At 47.7% G+C, this 19,553-nt stretch overlaps 1 protein-coding gene across 2 annotated transcripts; it reads right to left on the bottom strand.

Annotated features, from left to right (window-relative positions):
- Positions 1 to 1,077: 1,077 nt before the first annotated feature.
- Positions 1,078 to 9,156, bottom strand: LOC136639793 (17-beta-hydroxysteroid dehydrogenase type 6-like). Of its 2 annotated transcripts, none has more exons than XM_066614307.1 (4): positions 8,844 to 9,156; positions 6,980 to 7,238; positions 4,483 to 4,671; positions 1,078 to 1,258 (listed from the first exon to the last, which is right to left on the bottom strand). In XM_066614307.1, the coding sequence occupies exons 1-4, from the start codon at positions 9,154 to 9,156 to the stop codon at positions 1,078 to 1,080; spliced, it is 942 nt and encodes a 313-aa protein (XP_066470404.1). The 2 variants fall into 2 exon arrangements, with proteins under 2 accessions (XP_066470404.1, XP_066470403.1); XM_066614306.1 differs by having other exon boundaries at positions 1,078 to 1,295; positions 4,514 to 4,671.
- Positions 9,157 to 19,553: the final 10,397 nt, after the last annotated feature.

The following is a 19,553-nucleotide window of genomic DNA, read 5'->3' as shown; positions in this document are numbered from 1 at the left end:
CCCCACCCCCGCTCACTCCAACCGCGACCGGAGCTCTGCTCCAGTCATGGCCGGAGGAAAGTTCTGAGGGCTGGGAACGCTGCACACAGCATCCCCAACCCTCAGAAAGATGTAGGCGCCGTGCATGGCGTCCCCGGCCCTGCAACTCCCCCTGGCCGTGGCCGGAGCTCACCCGGGCTCCAGTCGCAGCCAGAGGGAGGGCAGGAGGCGCTGTGGGATGGTGGGGGAGGCAGGGGGTGCTTTGTGGTAGAATGGTGTGTGGGGTGGGGAGAGGCAGGGGATGCTTTGTGGTAGAATGGGGTGGGGGGAGGTAGCAGAGCGAAGGGGAAGCCTCAGCTTTTTAAAGAAACAGGAAGTGATTTCACAAGTGACATAACTTCCTGTGTTCAGGTCACTTCAAGGCGCCAGATTTGGGGTTTGGCCCTCAACAGGTGCCATAAATCCAATGTGGCCCCCAGGATGAAATGAGTTTGACACCCCTGAGCTCGATGGTCCTGGGTGACTGGACAGTACACTGCCCTCCAGAGTCCTGCATGTGGTGTTGCATCAAAATTCCTGCAATTACAGCCAAGTGATACAACTTCCCAGCCTTAAGGAAGACGGATAGCTCGATACCAGTTGCAGGAGTGACTCCTTTGCTAGGGCGCTCACGGAGATGTAGCCACTTGCCAAACCACAGATGAAAGATGTTCAAAATGGGGGAGGGGATCAGAATAACAAGGAGAAGGACCCTTTTCTTATGGTAAAATCCACTACCCAGGTAGTCTCATATCAGTTCACATACACTGGAGCAGAAGCTGCTTAAGGTTTCAAAAGAAATGCTTTACTCTAAGTTTCCATGATTACATACATTCAGAGTGGTCTGAAGTTCCTATAACTTTGTTCTCTTTGCATGGTTGGGAGAAGCAGTGTGCCATCCTCTTGCTTCAATGGTATGAGAAAGGGCAAGAAGGATCACACCTCATGCAAGGATCATAGAGGGCAGGTAAAGGGTTTCAGGGGTCTGGACAGTACACTGTCCTCTAGCGTCCTCTAGGTGGCATTGCATCAGTTGTAATCCTGTTTCTGTGAAATAATTTACACTGCCTCTGCTGGCCTAGGATGAAAGCGTCTAATAAAAATGTCTGACACCCAACTTGGCAAGTAAGACAAAGGAATGTAGAAAAATACTGCATCCCAACCGACAGAATAGCGAGTGCGAGGGCGGACGGACTTCAGGGCATGTTCCATGCAGTCAGTGACCATGTAGAGATTGCTGCTGAATATCCTAGGGAGCTCGTGGTTTACTTGGAGATCTGCATGTGATATAAAGCACATGACAAGTTAACCTTGCAACAAGATGTGAGACATGTTGACACATTGGTCACTTAAGAGACAAAACAGCAGCTCTAGAGGACAGCTCTGTGACCTGTTGTGATGAGTTTGCTGGACATTTTGCGGATAAAATTGCTTGCATCCACCAGGACTTGGATTCCACATTGACAGAGTCTATGGAGGTACCCTGGGCAACTGTGTCATTTGGGATTCTTTTCAGCTTATACAGCCTGAGGATGTGGACTAGATTCTTCTGAGTGTAAGACCAACTGCGTGCCCTCTTGATAGCTGCCCAGCATGGCTCATTCAATCAGCTCCGTGAGGTCTGGCCAAGTGGGTGGAGAGGTGGTGTGAATACATCATTGAGGGGCTGTAGCCTTGTACCTTGAAGGTGGTAGCAATTTGCCCTCTTAAAAAAGCCATCTTTGGACCCCACTTTTAGTCTTTAGATAACTATAGACTAATATCCAACCTCCCCTTTTGGGGGATCATGGTCAAGAGGGTAGTGGTGTCCCAGCTCAAAGGAGTCTTGGAAGAAACAGGTTTTCTGGACCTCTATCAATCTGATTTCAAACTAGGCTTTGGGACTGAAACAGCCTTGGCCGACCTGGTGGATGACCTATGCCAGGTGTTAGACAGGGGGAGTGTGTCCCTATTGGTCCTGCTGGACCTCTCAGCAGCTTTTGATACCATTGGCCATGATGTCCTCCTGGGCTGGCTGGCTGAGTTCCAATCCTTGCTGATCATCCCAGGTGGTAGTGCTGGGGGACTCATATTCGGCACCCTGGTCTCTCACTTGTGAGGTGCTTCAGGCTTCCATCCTGCCCCCTTTGCTATTTAACATCTGCATGAAACCACTGGGAGAGGTCATCAGAAGATTTGGAGTTGGGTGTCATCACTATGCTGATGATACTCAACTCTACCTCTACTTTTCATCAGATCCTGGGGGGCTGTTGTTGACCTGGAGAACTGCCTGGAGGTGCTTGAGGTCTGAATGAGGGCCTATAAACCCACCCAGGGCCTCACTTCCTGGTGTTACCTCCCTTGTCTTTCCCTCCTCCCTGACCTCTTACTGGGTCAGGTCCTTCTGGCCTCCCACCTTCTCCCCAACACTAGGTGCTCCCATCAGGGAGAGATGCCCTGGCAGCAGGTCTCTCCCCCTGAGCTGGGGATGTGGGAGGTTGTCTGGCAGACTTGCCTGAACCGGGCAGCTCTCCCTCTTGCCTGGCCAAGCTGCCTTCCCCTTGTGTCTCCTTGGCCCCCTCACAAGGTAAGTCTGGGTCCGGCAGGGAGGAGGGCACCCTGACAGTGACATTCTGTTTAGACTAATGTAACGTGCTCCATGTGGGGCTGCCCTTGAAGATGGTCCAGAAATTGCAGTTAGTACAGAATGCGGAGGCCCATGTGGTTGCAGGCTCAATGGTTTAACTCCATTGAGCCACTGCTCTGGCGGGTACAGTGGCTATCCATTCGTTTCTGAACCCAATTCAATGTGCTGGTACAGGTGCAGCCTGTTTATCCATGGATTTTTCATCTGCAGATTTGTCTCAACAATGGGGTGGGGAAACCGAAAGTCACACAAACCTTTGCCCTTCGATGGCATCTCGCTCCATTTCCAGGCAGCCCAAAACACTGCAAAAAGGCTCTGCCTCGCCCAGGCAGGGAAATAGCCCTGGAGCCCTGGAAGAGGTTCCCCTTGCGAAGGAACAGTAACATTCCTGGAGCCCCTGAGCCAGCAAAGAGGCTGAAGAGGGGAAGGGGGGGACCGAAAATCTCTGTAGCCAGAACACGTGCAGCAAGGTGGAGTGCTCTTACTCACTCACTCACTCACTCACCCTCTCTCTCTCTCTCTCTCTCTCTCACACACACACACAGGGGCAGGTGTGGTAGCAACAGAGGGAATTGCTTTAAAAAACCCAGGGAGTGTTTGCTGAATTCCCCCCCCCCCCATGGTGCAGGCTATCACCTGCAAGCCTTCCCAACAAGCAAGCCTTCCCAACAAGTAAAGCATGAGATTTAGCCTACAATCCTCTCCACACGTTCCTGGGAGAAAGCCCCATTGACTACAATGGGGCTTACTTCTGAGTAGAAACGCATAGGGCTGGACTCTTAAAAGATCAGCATCCCAACTGTGAAAGAAGCTGGGAAGCTGGTAACGGGAGGGCTGAGTACGGAGCGGAGGGGATGGGATTGATAACAGCTGCCTTAGTTTCCTTCCATCTGGAAGTGTCAAGCTGCAGCATATTTGCTTAACTCTATGGAATTTAGCACAACGCATTTTTTTAAATTGCATCGAGTCACAGAAAGGAACTAACACAGATAAATAGGCTCCACCTGTACTTACCTTTAAAGCCCTATATGCCCTGGGACCATGGTATCTGAGGGACCATCTACTTCCATATAATCCTGCCCACTCTCTTAGGTCATCTGAGAGGGTCCTGTTGAGAGTACCACTGCTGTGAGGGCATTCTCATGTGTGGCATCACTTTTATGGAACTCACTAACAGAACATCTGCCCCTTCAATAGAAGGTTTCCAGCAAGGCTTAAAACATTTTTATTTACATCAGCTTTTGGGGGTGGGTAAAGGTGGAATGCTCCTGATTATCTTCTACGTAACCTATTTTTATTGTGTATTCACATTTTTAGTTGGTTGTGTATTTTTTTTTACCTGTCACCACCTATAGGTTTTTAGAATGATTACATTACTGCTGTGCTGATCCTAAATGGTATGGACTTTAACTGTTTATTTAATCATTCTATGCTGTGTTTTATGTATTAAGTTTTCTAAGCCACCTTGAGCTTTTGGAAAGGTGGGGTATAAATGTTTCAAATAAATAAATAAAAGTTGAACAGCCCTCTGGAAGCTTCAGAAGGCTTTTGGAGGACCGGGGGATGTTGCATGAAGTCGCCCTGGCCCTCAGAAGTGACCTGGAGGGTGACTGGCAGCAGCAGGGGGGCTGCCCCCATGGGCATTGAAAGCGTGGCACCCCAGGGCATTTGCCCTTCTGCCCCCCTCCATGAACAACATTCCTCAATCCCTCATTCCTCAGTCCCAAAGCAAAGAGGAGGCATCTGGAACAATCCTTGATGTCTGAGACGCTCAAGCAAGAATTTTGGGACTCTCCCCTTTTAAATTTCTCATGCACAATAGCATCCAAAGCAATCACTTTATAGAAAGAACTTGTTCTTTGAACTCACACTTCTCAAAGTACTCCTGCCCATAGGATTCATTGATGTCAGAGGGCACCCGGCTCCATGCTTTCTGCAGATCTTCTATCACAGAGTTTAATATTGCTGTATGGAAAGCACCAGGCTCAATAATGCTGACACGAACCCCAAAAGGATGAAGCTCTCGCCTGAATTGGAACCAAGAAAAGATCAGGAAACACCACTTCTGCCTGGGCAGGTGTTGAAGGATAGATACATAATAGTTCTCAGGGCTTTTTTTGTAATGGAATGCACCAGAATGGCGTTCTGGTGCCTTCCCCCCCTCCCTGCCCCCACCTTTTTTCCCTCCCTGCGCCGCCCCGCACTGCTGGCTAGGGAGGGATTCAAACCTGTGCTCCACAGCCCAGCACTCTCTCCATTGGGCTATAGGAAAGCCTACAGTTAAGGTGTTCAGAACTAATATATAAGGTCTTGAGCCCAGCTGGTGGCCATCAGCGCCTCAAGTATTAGTTCCAAACACTTTGAGCCTAAGACTTCCTATGGCTCCATTGCTAAAGTGCTGGTCTGTGGAGCCAGAGATTGGGGGTTCAAATCCCCATAAGGAATAATTTTTCTTCTTTTTTTTTTAGGTGGGGAGGTAAATAAATAAATAAAAGATTACACTTGTTAATCTTAAACTTGTTCTTGTAAGTGAGCTCCTGCACCTTTACAAAAAAGCACTGCCCCTGCCTCACCGCACTCACAGCTCTTGCCTGAGCCCAGCCCGCCTTTCCTCTCCCCGTGCTCTGCTTCCCGCGCAGCTTCCAAGCTGGTGGAGGGCGCGAGGACATGTGCTGAGGAGGAGGACAACGACGAGGGACAGCCAGCTAGCCAGCCAGCCAGGGAGACTGGCTGCAGCACCCAGCTACTGGCTTGGCAGAGGAGGGGGAAAAGGAAGCTGGCTGGTGCAGCCCCTGCACCTGAGACAGCCTAGGCATGTCTACTCAGAAGTAAGTCTCATTGTGCTCAATGGGGCTTGCTCCTGGGAAAGGGTGCATAAACTTGCAGCCTGAGAGCCCAATCCTATGCATGTCTACTCAGAAGTAAGTTCATTTTTAGGGGGGAAGCACATAAAAAATATTTTATTTCTCCTATAAAAAATGGCTTATAAATAAATAAATAAATAAATAAATGATTAACAAGTTGTGAGTTCCTGCACCTTTTTTTTTTTTTTTTTTTTTTTACAAAAAAAAGCACTGGTTCTATTGTACTATTGAGAGGTATTTTGGGGATGGTTTTGCCCCTGTAAATGTAGATCTCACTTTCTTTATGTTAGAAACTGCTTCTCAAACTAAGACCTGCCACACCTGCGATCATAACCACACAGCTCTATTTGTAGCAGAAAGCTGTTATTAAGAGCTAGCTGGTCCAAGTCTCTCAGGAAGCTTCGTGGCACAGTGGAAGTTGAACCAAGGTCCTGTTCTGACCCTCTCACAACTACATTACACTGAGTTTAAAACAAAAACAAACTTTTAAGTTATTAAAGACTGTGAACCCTGAACAGACGCGCACACCTGTCATTGGCCAGATTACAGATGGGAATTTGGGGGAAAGGGAACTGTGAGTTGAAATTGATGAAGAGCTTGCATTATTCTTGAAAGGTTGCTAGATACAGTGGGCCCTCCTTATTGACGAGCTTGGCATTCTAGGATTTAAATAACTGTGGATGGTTAGTCCATGATTGGAGAGCCTCAGAGGACCTCCTGGATGTGACTGGAAGTGCCTTCCAGTCATGAACTTCCAAGGCACGGATAAGCCACGTGATACCTCCAATGCATCAGAAGGCCTTCCAGACACTACTGGGAAGAATGCAATGCCACCAGAATGGTCCCAATCTGATGAATCAGGCTCCAAAAACACTCAGGATGGAAGTCCCCACTCTAAGCTGACAGGAAAAATATATCAAGTCCTATGGAAAGGACAACTGTGCCACATATGCACGTTTACTCACAAGTAGGCAAATGTGCCTCAGTTCCTATTCAAGGCCAGGCGAAGGGGAATGTAGGCTACCAGAATGAGCCCGATCTGATGAATGTGGAACAAAGGCTCCAAAAGGCCCCCACCACCATAGCAAAAAGAAAACAGAAGCTTCAGGCTTCTGTGGAATTTTTTAGCCTCATAAGGTATGTTGGTCCCAAAATAATGCAATTCTAAAAAGAGTCCTGGTGCTAAAAGCTTTGGGATCCAACCTCACAAAAAGAAAAGCAGAGGAGATAATGAAATCATTGTTTCTTTAAAGCTGTTGGCAACAAGGGGAAAGCAGTAGTAGAAATATTTTAAAATACAGTGAAATATGGATGAGACAGAACAGCTTTCTAAACCTCTAAATCTATGGCTGACAACAGTCATCCTTCACAGCATTTGTTCGTATTCAGTCTGGCTTCGCCAATTTCAGCTGAAGCAGCAGCCATGCCACTTCACCAAGTACATGGGAGAGCTACAGAGCTGGTATTTTACCTCAGGCTGTCAGAGAAGGCCTCCACGCCAAACTTCGATGGGCCGTACCCTCCTCCAAAAACTGCTGCTCTTCCAAATACGCTAGACACATTGACCACCCTTCCTCTGGCCTTTTTCACCAGAGGCAGCATGTGTAGCGTGACGTCAATTAGCCCAAGTAGGTTGACATTGATCACCTTTGCAAAGTCATCTTTGGTCAGCCATTCATTGGGAACCACTGGAGTAGCTATGCCTGCATTGTTGACCAAGCCCCAGAGCCCTGTGGGAGGAGAGCGGATACATATCAATGGTTGTCCATAATATTCCAACTTTTCAGTTATCTGAAGTTCCATTTTCAGTAGGTTGTATGAAGCCACATGCCACTGGTCTCTGGGAGAAGGCTTAAGGGCTTACGAAGTCACCAAAAAGCAGACATTCTAAGTTCAAGCACTCGCCTTAACTTCCACAATCTGAGTAGGAAACTGTACACATTCTTCAGTCTCACATCTGAAGCTTGCTTACAGCTCTCCCCCTTTCTGTCTCAGTCCTTTCCTCTGCACAGTGAACATGGCACTGAGACAGAAATCAGTAGAATCTGTTAATAAGCAATATCTTTTTAAATTATAAGTTTTTAATTCTTCGGAACATGCATCACTTGCAAATGGTGAACCACTGGTGAAAGTGGAAGTATTCAGTCATTGTCTGTCTATAAGAACTGATTACTTTTCTTACTTTGCCAGTAAACTGGATGTAATTAATCTCCTTGAAACACAGCCCTCCTGTTGAGAACCTGATCCTAGGCATGTTTGGTCATGCATGCAAGTTCCTCTTTTCTCCATCTGATTTGTGTGTGATGTCCTGATCACAGAGACCCTTCTTCAATACCCTTCTGCCTCCAGGCTTGTGTCCTTCTCTAAGTCCTCTTTCTAGTAATGCAATCCCACCTCCAGTCTCTCACTACTAACAAATTCAGTTTCATTCATTCAAAAGAAAGCATATAGGGAAAACCAGGACTCTGTGTGCACCAGGCAAATGAACCAAAGAACTACAATTCAGCAGTTCATATGCCTTTTGTGGACTTGGGCAGATGAACTGGATAGAGTCCAGTTTCACTGTGCCAAATTTCAGATTAATGGGATCAATTGCCTTGATTTTGTGATGCACAAATTTCAGCCCAGAAGGATGAAAACCCAGCAGTCTATGCCAGTGGTACTCACACTTTTCACACCAGGACCCACTGTTTAGAATAAAAATCTGTCAGGACCCACCAGAAGTGATGTCATGACCGGAAGTGACATCATCAAGCAGGAAAATTTTTTGCAATCCTAGTCTGCAATCCTACCCACATTTACCCAGGAGTAAGTCCCATTTACTATCATGTACACAATAGCATTTTAAAAGAACAGATCTGTAACATTTCCCCAGATGCAGTCACATACCATGGTAGCATCAAGTCCAACATATTAAAAATAAAATATTTAAATGAATGGGGACCCACCTGAAATTGGCTTGAGACCCACCTAGTGGGTTCCGACCCACAGTTTGAGAAACATTGGTCTATGCTATGTGTGGCATACATACATGACAAGCGGAGGTGTGGGAGCTGCTGCAGTATGGCTACTCTCTCGTGTGCGAACTCTTCCCTCCATGACTACAGCTGTGCATCCAACAATAGCTGCATCAGCAGATAATAATATTTATCCTTACATGAAATCCTGGTGATTTCTCAAATCAGGCAGCTGTTAAGACTGCAAGAGTAGTTCTGAGTGCATTTGACTGGTCAGCCGGCAACCTCAAGTGCTTCCAGCACACATAAAGCTGTAGTTCTGACTCTGTCCACATATAGCACAGACACACAATGACAGAAGGGGGAAGAGCCAGTCACCTTTGCCCCCCACACATCCATTCACCCACTCAGTTGCTGCCTCAATGTTCTCTGTGCTGGTGACATCCAGGATGGTGGTTCTCAGCCGCTCTGACGTGGCCTTCCCCAGCTGCTTTGCCCCCTTCTGGGTGAGGCAAGCCGCCAGAACCCTCAGGCCCCGGGCATCCAATTGCCTGGCCAGCAGGTTCCCAAAGCCAGAGTCGCAGCCAGTGATGAAGACGTATTTCTCAGTCAGGTTCTCCACCGTCTGCCTCGCCAGGTACCATTGGCGAAGGAAGTAAAGCCCCAGCAGGGCAGCCAGGTAGAGCCACATGGCTAAATGCTGCACAATAAGAACAAGCAAGAGTGTCAGAACTGGGGCAGTTATAAGTCCGTTTGGCTCCCAAGTTGCTATAAAGCTGATCAGGATAAGCCAATGACCTAGGACAGGCTCCCCCAATCCTCTGCATGTAGGGTCTTGTAGCATATTTGTTGAACTTTGCTGGCACAGGCTAGACAGAATGCCACTCTGGAAGTGCATAAAGATAGTAAATCATATGAACTGATTGACATACATGTTGAGGGAAGATTATACAAGCATGGTAAGTCTTAGCCGGTGAAGGTAAATGTATTCATTCAGCATTACAAGCATTTTAAGTGTGACCATAGAATCAGTGAGTAGGAGAGGGTCAAGGAGATCTTATAGACCTCCTAAGCCAGCCTAGTGCTCAGTGCAGGAAATCCTGAGATAGAGCATCCCCAAGAGACAGATGGTTACACAGGCTGTGCTTGAAGTGCTCCTACTATCCTCTAGGCCAGCGGTCCCAAAACTGGAGACCGTTATGTATCTGAAAAGCCATCCCCATACCAGCCAGGGTTATTTCCGCCACACTGCTGCTACTCCTGGCACCCAATCTCATCACAAGGGCACTTAGGCAGTTGTGTCTTTTGCCAATAACCCTAGCCAGCCTTGCAACAGGATTTCCAGGCGGATGTGATTGCCCAGAGCGTTCTTGTGATGAGATCGAGTGCCAGGAGTATCAGCAGTGCAGCAGAACTGTTAGTGCTGCTCACATGGGGGAGGGTTATCTCCAAATGCCAAATCTGGCCCTTGGGTTGAGGTGTGGAGAGGTCTGCTCTAGGCAGTTGTGGCAGGGCCACTTCACAGGTGGGGCCTGGTGGGTCATATGTTGCAGGCTGATGTGCAGACCAATGTGCACATCACATGTCCACACCCATGCCTGGCCAACCCCAGATGCAGCGAGATTCCATTGCTTGCACGGCCTTCCACCCATGCCCAGTAGGCCAGGATCTGTGGATAGTGGGGGAAGGTGGCAAGGAGTCTAAAAGGAAATTGTCAAACAAAAACCCTGATGTAACTTCTGTAGGTAATTTCCCTTGCCTCACTCTTTACAGCAAACATGGCTACCGACTATGAAAGACAGAACTGAGAATGACTCAAGAAGGCGAAAGCAAAGCAGATATGAGAGATCTGGGATTTCCCCCACAGGCCTATACCCTGGATGTGCCTAGAGGGAGTATAGCAGGAGCAGAGTGCCAGCGACTCACCTGCAATTGGTTCTGCGACCTTCTCCCAGGCACTGTTGTTTGTGGAGAGAAGACAGGCTTCCTTCCCTTTTCTGGGTTGCTCTTCCCTGCCTGCTGCAGCCTGCAAACGGGAGGGTTGTTGCTCCACTGTCAGGTGTACAAGAGCTCCTCCTTTCCGCCCAGGACCAGAATCATTGAGCAATCAGGGCAGTGAGGTGCCTACATGCAGAATCAGAAGTTCCTGAGGGTGGGAAGGCTGCAATTCCTCTCCTATGAAACAGCAAAAGGTGCATTGCGCAGGGAAGACCAGATAAGAAGCTTCATGTGAAGCTTGTATTCAAAAGTCAGAGTTTTATTTAAGGAAATAGGTTTTTAGTGTTCTTCAACTCTTGGGTCACGACCCCAAAAGGGTTGCAATGCCTCATTTGGGGGGGGGGGTAGGTGCGTGTCACAGCAACCTTCCAAAGCCTGTGCAACAGAGGGCCCATTTCTAAAATCAGGAGGTTGCACATACACATCATGGCTTGTAACCCGTAATGGATTTTCCCTCCAGAAACTTGTCCAATCCCCTTTTAAAGGCATCCAGGCCAGACACTATCACCACATCCTGTGGCAAGGAGTTCCATAGACCAACCACATGCTGAGTAAAGAAATATTTTCTTTTGTCTGTCCTAACTCTCCCAACACTCAGTTTTAGTGGATGTCCCCTGGTTCTGGTGTTATGTGAGAGTGTAAAGAGCATCTCTCTATCCACCTTATCCTTCCCATGCATAATTTTGTATGTCTCAATCATGTCCCCCCTCAGGCGTCTCTTTTCTAGAGGTAGGGGAAATGAGACATGGTGAGTGGATCGAGTCCTGGGAGAGGGCTCCTGATTTTAGAAATGGGCTATGTCAGAGTGCCAGATGCAAGGGAGGGCACCAGAATGAGGTCTCTTGTTATCTGGTGTGCTCCCTGGGGCATTTGGTGGGCTACTGTGAGATTCAGGAAGCTGGACTAGATGGGCCTATGGCCTGATCCAGTGGGGCTGTTCTTATGTTCTTATGGCTGAATTGGCAGTGGGTCCCCAATCTCATTATTTATTTTTTGGGGTTGTGGCATGAAAAAGGTTTATAGAAAAGCATGGGCATGGATCATTGTGGCACTACTGATCTTTGTGTCTCATCTTGTCAGAGAAAGGGGCACCAGGTAGAAGGCAGGCTGACTGAGGGCTGTAGCACCTCATGCAGGGGTGTCAAACTCATTTAATACAAGTGCAACCTAATTATCCACTGATTTTTTTTTTACCTGCAGTTTTATCTCAACGTGATGAGAAGGGCCCTTTAAATTAAAGGCAAAAGTCATTTAACAATCACCTCAATGCCAGAGAGGGAAGCCAGCTGACAATCCATCAATCGTTCTCTCTCCAGGCACTTAGAACAACTTCACTCCAAGACAAGTGACCCCTCCCTTCCCTGAGCACGTGAAAGAAAGGTAACACTTTGCATTCCTTCCCAGCACTGGCTGCGGTCTGGGTGAAGGGAGGGGTTGCTGGTTTGGAGTGAAGCCTTTCTAAGCTCCTGGAGAGAGACTGATTGATGGTTTGTCTGCTTAATGACTCTGTCACAAAGGTCAGCAAGGCTGTTTTTAAATTGCCTAGCAAAAGGACCTTGTTTTTTTAAATGGATTTGCTTTAATGCGATTTTTGCCATCCACGTGAGTTCAGGGAATGGAACCCTTGTGAATAACAAGACTGATCCTGTACAGTGGACCGAATAGCATTCATGATGCCTCCTGAGGGCTGGAAATGATGTCATTAGGCAGGAAGTCGTGTCATTAAACAGGTCATAAACAGAAATAAGTATTTTTTTCTCACTTAGAAACTCATTAGCTGCAAATGACAGAAGAGAAAATATGCAAATATTTTCAAGATATGGGAGAACCCAATCATTATGTAGGCTGCCCTTTCAGCTGTGACACCTCAGCACTGCTCAGCAGCTGAGTGCTTGAGGGCCGGATAAAACTTCCACAGGCCCCATTCGGCACCTGGGCCTTGACACCCCTGGCCTCGTGGGGAGTACATGCACACCCCTTTTTGCTCTCTGCTTTATCTTTACTGGTCTGCAGAGATACTTTTTGCCTGTTTCTGCTTCCCACCATCACCCAATAAGACCACCATTCCATAGCTGGGGCAACAAAAAACTTTCCCCAACATGGAGGAATGCATCCTTGGGTGTCCTTCCAGGCTGTGGCCCCAGGCCCCCCCAAAGCAGGAGCTGCTACTCCTTGTTTCATTCTCAAACTGCTCATATCATAAGGATTTTCTCAAGGTTCAACCAAAATCCATGCTCCTGTTACTTGAGATCTGTTAGATCCAGTCTGGCCTGTTGGATGCAGCAGAGGACAAGTTTTGCCCTCTTCTATGTGACAGCTTCTCAGACCTTGAAGAGTGCTATCAAGTTCTCCCTCAGTCTTCTCCTGGCTGATATGACTGAAATCACCTGTGGGCATTAACTAGTTTCCCTTCTAGAACTGACCACTGGGAGGGTCACTGAAGTTCCTGAATCTCCCACTCTAGGAAATCAGGTGGGCTTCACAATCCAATGAAATGGCTCAAAGCCAAGTCCAAAAGAAGATGCTGAGTCAATAGAAAGCAAGATAGTGGGACATACATGGCAGCTGACTGAATGACTGAGCAGCCCCTTCAGGATGCTGGATGTCATGGAGGTGGTCCACCACCACCACCCCTGTTACATCCTCTCTGAGGGGTGAGTGGGAAATGTGGGAAGAAGAGTGCTGGGGAGGCTGTGCTTTGAAGTGAGATGCCTTTTCTGTAAGATCTGAGTTGTACTGAAATGTGCAAGCTCTTGGTTTTAGAGGCAAGCTGCCTCTGATTGCCAAATGCAGGGGAGGGCACCAGGACACAGGTTGTGCCTGCGTCTTTTGTGTCTTTTGTGCTCCTTGGGGCATTTGGTGGGCCACTGTGAGATACAGGAAGCTGGACTAGATGGGCCTTTGGCCACATCCAGAGGGGCTTAAATGGAAGTGTCCTTCCTGTAAGATCCAAATTGAAGGGAAGGGTGAAACACACAAGCCTAGAGCCATCAGGGATATTCCCTTCCGGATTCTCAACTCCTGAATCTGGTTCACCTCTGCTAAGCTGGCACTCTGCCAGAACTTAGGGCAGGATTGAAGTACAGACAATGCAGCTCTTCAGACCCAAAAAAGCGTGTGTGTGTTTTTTTTTTCTGGAGCACACTTCAGTAGCAACCTTCCTGTCAAATACTTCAGCAACACAGTTCAATACTTACGCAGTTCCGTGATTTAGCCCTGAGTTTCAACTCCAAGTCCCACCAGAATGGCTAGGAGCTGGCCCTTCTATACTGTTTGGGGGCTGCTTAGCTCCCCCCCTCCCCAGTTCAGTTGGCCATTGGGGAAGGAATGTCAAACCAAACTGGCCTTCTTGCATTCCTCACCCCCAACTTAAATGGTTTTGGAGGGAAACCTGTTGTTTAAATTCTGACCTAAGACAAAGAGAAAAGGAAGCAGTTTTTAACCTCTGCTTGTGACAACAGCAAAGCCACATCTAACAATATAGAAAGGTTGGCTGGCATTGGGGAGGGTAGAGAAATGAGTTAGAGATGCAAGGTGAGTGCACTGCAGCATGGGATGCCCTCTCCTCCACTGCTTACCTGTGTGGGGTGCCTGCCCTTGCTGCCCCTGGCTGGATGGTGGAGGATCCACTTGGCTGTTTGTGAGACCTCCTGGGGCAGAACGCCTGCAAGAACAGTTCTAAAATTAGTGTTTGCCAAGTCTTTTGCCATACATGCTGTGAGGGGCGGTCTGCTGCTTGTGCAAAGTGCTCCCTTTGGATGCCAAGTGTCCTTTCTCCATAGTTCCCATATATGTGATTGCCAAGCATGCACAGCATGAGGTCAGAGAGATATAGATCTATACCATATGCTCTGTCATCTGAATTCTGGTCTCCCTGGCAGGGGTTTTAGTGCTGAGGTTGATGTGCTCTGATTGGCTGTGAAGTGCCCTTTGTATCCTGTACTTTGCTGTAGAAAAGGGAGAGGGGCAGGAGTTGAGTTTTTTTCTAGTGTTTTTCCATTCCCATTCTTTCCTATGGCTTTTAAAGTTCCTGCATCAGCTCTGATGTCATCACGTTTTGCAGATGCTTGGACATGCATTGTCTGGAAGGGGTTTAACGATATGGTGTGCCTAGACTCCTCCTCATCTTACCTATGTTCCCCACATGTCTCCTCTGGGGACATGTCCCTCTGGGGGTTTGCACTGGCAGTAGCTGCACCAGCATCAGAGGTGCTTTGGAGCAGCATTGCACCGACATCTGTGATGTGTCCACTGGTAGAACTAGGGCCACAATGGAAGGACTGTCATTGGGCTAGCTTACCTGTGGTTGTGCTAGCATCTACAAGTGTATACCTTATTCTACACCACTCAAACTCATGTTTCAAAAGTACATGATTCCACCATAATTCAGTGATCAAATTCCAGAGGAAATCTACATGTACATATACCTACTTATTTCATTCTGAGCACATCCAGACCTGGATCTGGGCAGTGAGAGTAGCAATGAACAGGAAATACATTAAAGAGGAGGTTCTTCCGAAAAAGATAGGTTGGTTGTGCACAGCTGTTGTTGCTTTTACGTAGCAAAGGTTATAGCAGTCACGCTACTGATTCTGTTCATCCAGAGGAGCAGCTGCAACAGGTATTTGCAACCTGTGCATGTGAATTGCAGGGGGCTGCTACTATGACTGGCACAACTAATCACGTGCAAGACACAGCAGTCTTTATGTTGGAACCAAATGAGAGGGAAAAGAGCATCTCTGTGTATCTACTCTGTCCATCCCCTGCATGATTTTGTATGTCTCAATCATGTCCCCCCTCAGGCGCCTCTTTTCTAGACTGAAGAAGCCCAAACATTATAGCCTTTCCTCATAGGGAAGGTGCCCCAGCGCAGTAATCATTTTGGTTGCTCTCTTTTGCGCCTTTTTCATCTCCACTATATCCTTTTAGAGATGCGGTGACCAGAACTGGACACAATACTCCAGGTGTGGACTTACCATTGATTTGTATAATGGCATTACAATATTAGCTGTCTTATTCTCAATGCCTTTCCTAATGATCCCAAGCATGGAATTAGCCCTCTTCACTGCTGCCACACATTGGGTCGACACTTTCATCGACCTGTCCACCACCACCCTAAGATCTCTCCTGGTCTGTCTCAGACAGCTCAGAACCCATCAGCCTATATGTGAAGTTTTGATTCTTTGCCCCAATGTGTATGACTTTACACTTACTTACATTGAAACACATATGCCATTTTGCTGCCCAGTCTCCCAGTTTGGAGAGATCCTTCTGGAGCTCTTCACAGTCTCTTCTGGTCTTCACCACTTGGAAAAGTTTGGTGTCATCTGCAAACTTGGCCACCTCGCTGCTCACCCCTGTCTCCAGGTCATTTATGAAGAGGTTGAAGAGCACTGGTCCCAGGACAGATCCCTGGGGGACTCCACTTTCCACCTCTCTCCATTGTGAAAATTGCCCATTGACACCCACTCTCTGCTTCCTGGCCTCCAACCAGTTCTCAATCCATGAGAGGACCTGCCCTCTAATTCCCTGACTGTGGAGTTTTCTCAGCAGCCTTTGGTGAGGGACCGTGTCAAATGCCTTCTGAAAGTCCAGATATATAATGGCCACGGGTTCTCCTGCATCCACATGCCTGTTGACCTTTTCAAAGAATTCTATAAGGTTCGTGAGGCAAGACTTACCCTTACAGCAGTGATTCTCAAACTCTGGGAGAATTTGAGAGCCACTAAGTTTTTGCAGAGGAGGGAGGGAGGCAGTGACACAATCCCCAGGATCGCACCACTCAGGGGGGCTGCAGGGATTGGGTTGTACTCACCAGTCCCTGCAGCAGCCTTCCTGCAAAACTGGAAGTGGAGAGCGATCACTCTGCTTTCACTTCAAAGCGGCTGGGGAGCTATGCAGACGCTCGCGCTGTTGCGAGGCAAAGAGGCCCCTCTCTTACAGCAACACACAGAGTGAAAAGTTTGAAGGTTTTTATTATGAAAAATTGTACAATTTGACCCAGGGACTAATGTCATCAAAGCTGGGTAACGTGTTTCATTGTGTCCTGCACCTTTGTTAACTTTGCCTTACTTCTTTAAAATTTAACACTTTTGGTTAATTACTACATATAATTTCCTATCCTACTTATACTGGTTATATGATTTAAAACAAACCTTAACTTCTTAAAACAAGTACTAATTATTTAATTTTGAACTTTCTTTCTTTCTTCAAGAATAAACTTTAATTAGCATCTGGCATTACGCCTGAGCTTCGGTGTATAAATCAAACCCTGTTATCTTGTATATGGTTTCACTTGGTACCATTATCTGCTACGGCTCTACCTAATTTATACTTGGTTTCCTCCCTACAGACTGGAGCCTCAAGGCAGTCTTCATCTGTGGGTTGTTTTATCAGACTCCTACATAGCTGGAAAACAATTATTTTTTTGTATTTTATAATTGCTAGAACTTATTATTTTTAGGGACTTGAAAGAACTTTCGACATGCAGACTTTGATACTGGTGCTTCCTTATCTGACTCATTGGTATAAGTCAGAAATTATTTTACACCCTCATAAACTTTACAGCTTGCTGGCTTGAACTTTTGACTGAGGCCAAAGAAAACATTGTGGATTTCCACTAATGTGGATTTCATCTGATAAACTGCCAAGCATTTGTACATGAGGTTTTAATTAATAATGTAAAACTTTTAAACACTTTTGCACCATAATCCTAGCTTTGCATACCCTGTATTAGCGCAGGGCTCCCTATATCCTGGGAAGGCTGCTGTAGGGACTGATGAGTACATGCCAGTCCCTGCAGTCCCTTTAGCAATGCAATCCTGGGAATCACTTCGCTGCCTTCCCCCCTGCCCCCGCCCCTTAAAGAGGCAGAGGCCAGGGCCCTCAGACAGGGGCATCACGACCCCCCAGTCTGAATACTACTGCCTTACAGAATCCATGCTGATTCTCCCTCAGCAAGGCTTGTTTGTCTATGGGCGCAATCCTAACCTGCACTGGAGCAGGCAAGCCAGAGGGCTTGCGCTGCATCCAATGTGGGATTGCAGTGAGCAGCGGCTCAACCACGGGCAAGGGGAAGCTCTTCCCCTTACTTGTGGGTAAGGGCTGTGCACCCCTATGGGTCTCCTCGGACCTGCGCCACTTCCAGAGGTGGCGCAAGTGCGAGGAGAGCGGAGCGGCTTGAAGCCACTCTACTTGCCCCAGGGACGGGGGTTGGGATCTGGCATAACTGCCGGGTCCCAGCCCTACCCCCGGCTCCCCACACACCCGGCCTGGGCCCACCCTCTCCCGCCCTCCCCCCGCCCAGTAACGCCCCCTCCCGTCCCTTCCCCATGCCCCCCACCTACCTTTGCTGCTTATGTCGGTGCACTCATGCCAACACAAGCGGGGGTCTGGGAGCCACAGCAAAGGCTTCCTGCTCCGTCCGCACGTTGGCGCATCTGAATGCGCCGATGCAGCTCCCACCTAAGGAGGTGCAAACATGCTTTACAGCACGTTTGCGACCCTCCAGGGCCACCTATACTGGCATAACTGCCTGTGTGTTTTAAGATTTTATCTTTGATGAGGCATTCCACCATCTTACCTGGAACAGACATTAGGCTGACTGGCCTATAATTACCTGGGTCCCCTCTCCTTCCCCTTTTAAAGATTGGTGTGACATTTGCTATCCTCCAATCCTCTAGCACCGTGGCTGTTTTAAGGGACAAGTGCCATATTTGAGTCAACTTCATTCTTCAGTTCCTTAATGACTCTTGGGTGGATGCCATCAGGGCCCGGTGACTTATTGATCTTTGTCAATGAGGTCTGAAACGTCTTCTCTTTTAACCTCTATCCAGCTAAGGGCTGCAACCAGGAGACTTGAGCTGCATCCAACGCAGGTTTGTTGGCTGCAGTGGCTCAGCCAGAGGAAAGGGGAAGCTCTTCCCCTTACCCCTGGGTAAGGGCTGTGCGCCCCAATGGGTCTCCTTGGATCTGTGCCACCTGTGGAGGTGACGCAAGTCTGAAGAGAGCGGAGCAGCTTGAAGCCGCTCTGTTGTCCCCAGGGATGGGGGTTGGAATCTGGCAAAACTGCCGGGTTCCCCTCCTACCTCCTCCCCGCCCCCCCATGCCTACTTTGCTGCTTGTGCACTGGCACAAGCAGCAGGAAGGAAGCCACTGCGGAGGCCTCTGCCGGTCTCCATGCATCGTGCATCCAGATGCGCCGACGCAGCTTCCTCCCAGAGGCGCAAACGTGCTTTACGGGACTTTTGCGACTCTCCCAGGGCTCCTATGCCGGCATAAATGCTGGTTAGGATTGCGCCCTTAATTCCTTAGTCAGGAGGGGCCGTTCAGTCAGCGGTATCTGCCCGAGGTCTTCTGCCGTGAAGACAGATGCAAAGAACTGATTTAATTTCTCTGCCATCTCTAAGTCTCCTTTTATCTCCCCTTTCCCTCCCTCACCATCCAGAGGGCCAACCGCTTCTCTGGCAGGTTTCCTGCTTCTAACATATTTGAAGAAGCTTTTATTATTCCCCTGAATGTTGCTGGCCACGCATTCCTCATAGTCTCTCTTGGCCTCCCGTATCACCTTCTGAGTGATCCTTAAAGGGGTTCCACACAGGATGCCTCAGGACCTATTTTGCACAATTTGTGCATGTATGAAAGTTGTTTATATGGGCCAGAATGTGTTTTTTAAAATTGTATGATATGTTAAATTGTAATATAGAATGAGTAGAGCAGAAACTAAGATTATTATTTTATTTAGAAGAATTTTAATTCTGCCTTTCCATCCAGAGGATTTAAAATGTGTCCAAAAGTAGCAAAAACAAAATTTATATAACATCTTTAAAAATGTTGAAGAGAAAAATTAAACATTGTTACAATAACAGCAACACAACAACCATATAAGCCAAAACCTGGAACAAAACAAACAATAAGAGTAGAGAACAGGACCAATGATAAGGTATCCACTGTTTTGGGGCTTGTATGGATGACTGACAGAGCAATCCTATCCACGTCTACTCAAAAGTAAGTTTCACTGAGTTCAGTGGGACTCACTGTCAGATAAGTGTGTCTTGGATTGCAGCCAAGTTGCTGGTTTTACAAAATAAT

The sequence above is a fragment of the Tiliqua scincoides genome, chromosome 2, assembly GCF_035046505.1.
Source record: "Tiliqua scincoides isolate rTilSci1 chromosome 2, rTilSci1.hap2, whole genome shotgun sequence".
Lineage (NCBI taxonomy): Eukaryota > Metazoa > Chordata > Lepidosauria > Squamata > Scincidae > Tiliqua > Tiliqua scincoides.
The sequence above is the reverse complement of the archived record's forward strand: the minus strand, read 5'-3'. Positions and strand labels throughout refer to the sequence as shown.

What these genes read in the sequence shown, in the direction of transcription:
- LOC136639793 (XM_066614306.1), bottom strand. Translation starts at nt 9,156, where the DNA reads ATGTGGCTCTACCTGGCTGCCCTGCTGGGGCTTTACTTCCTTCGCCAA. An exon ending in TGGATGTGTGGGGGGCAAAG is followed by an intron (nt 7,239 to 8,843) that starts GTGACTGGCTCT and finishes CTCCTCCCACAG; the next exon opens with GGCTCTGGGGCTTGGTCAAC. An exon ending in GCAGGAGTACTTTGAGAAGT is followed by an intron (nt 1,296 to 4,513) that starts GTGAGTTCAAAG and finishes TATCACATGCAG; the next exon opens with ATCTCCAAGTAAACCACGAG.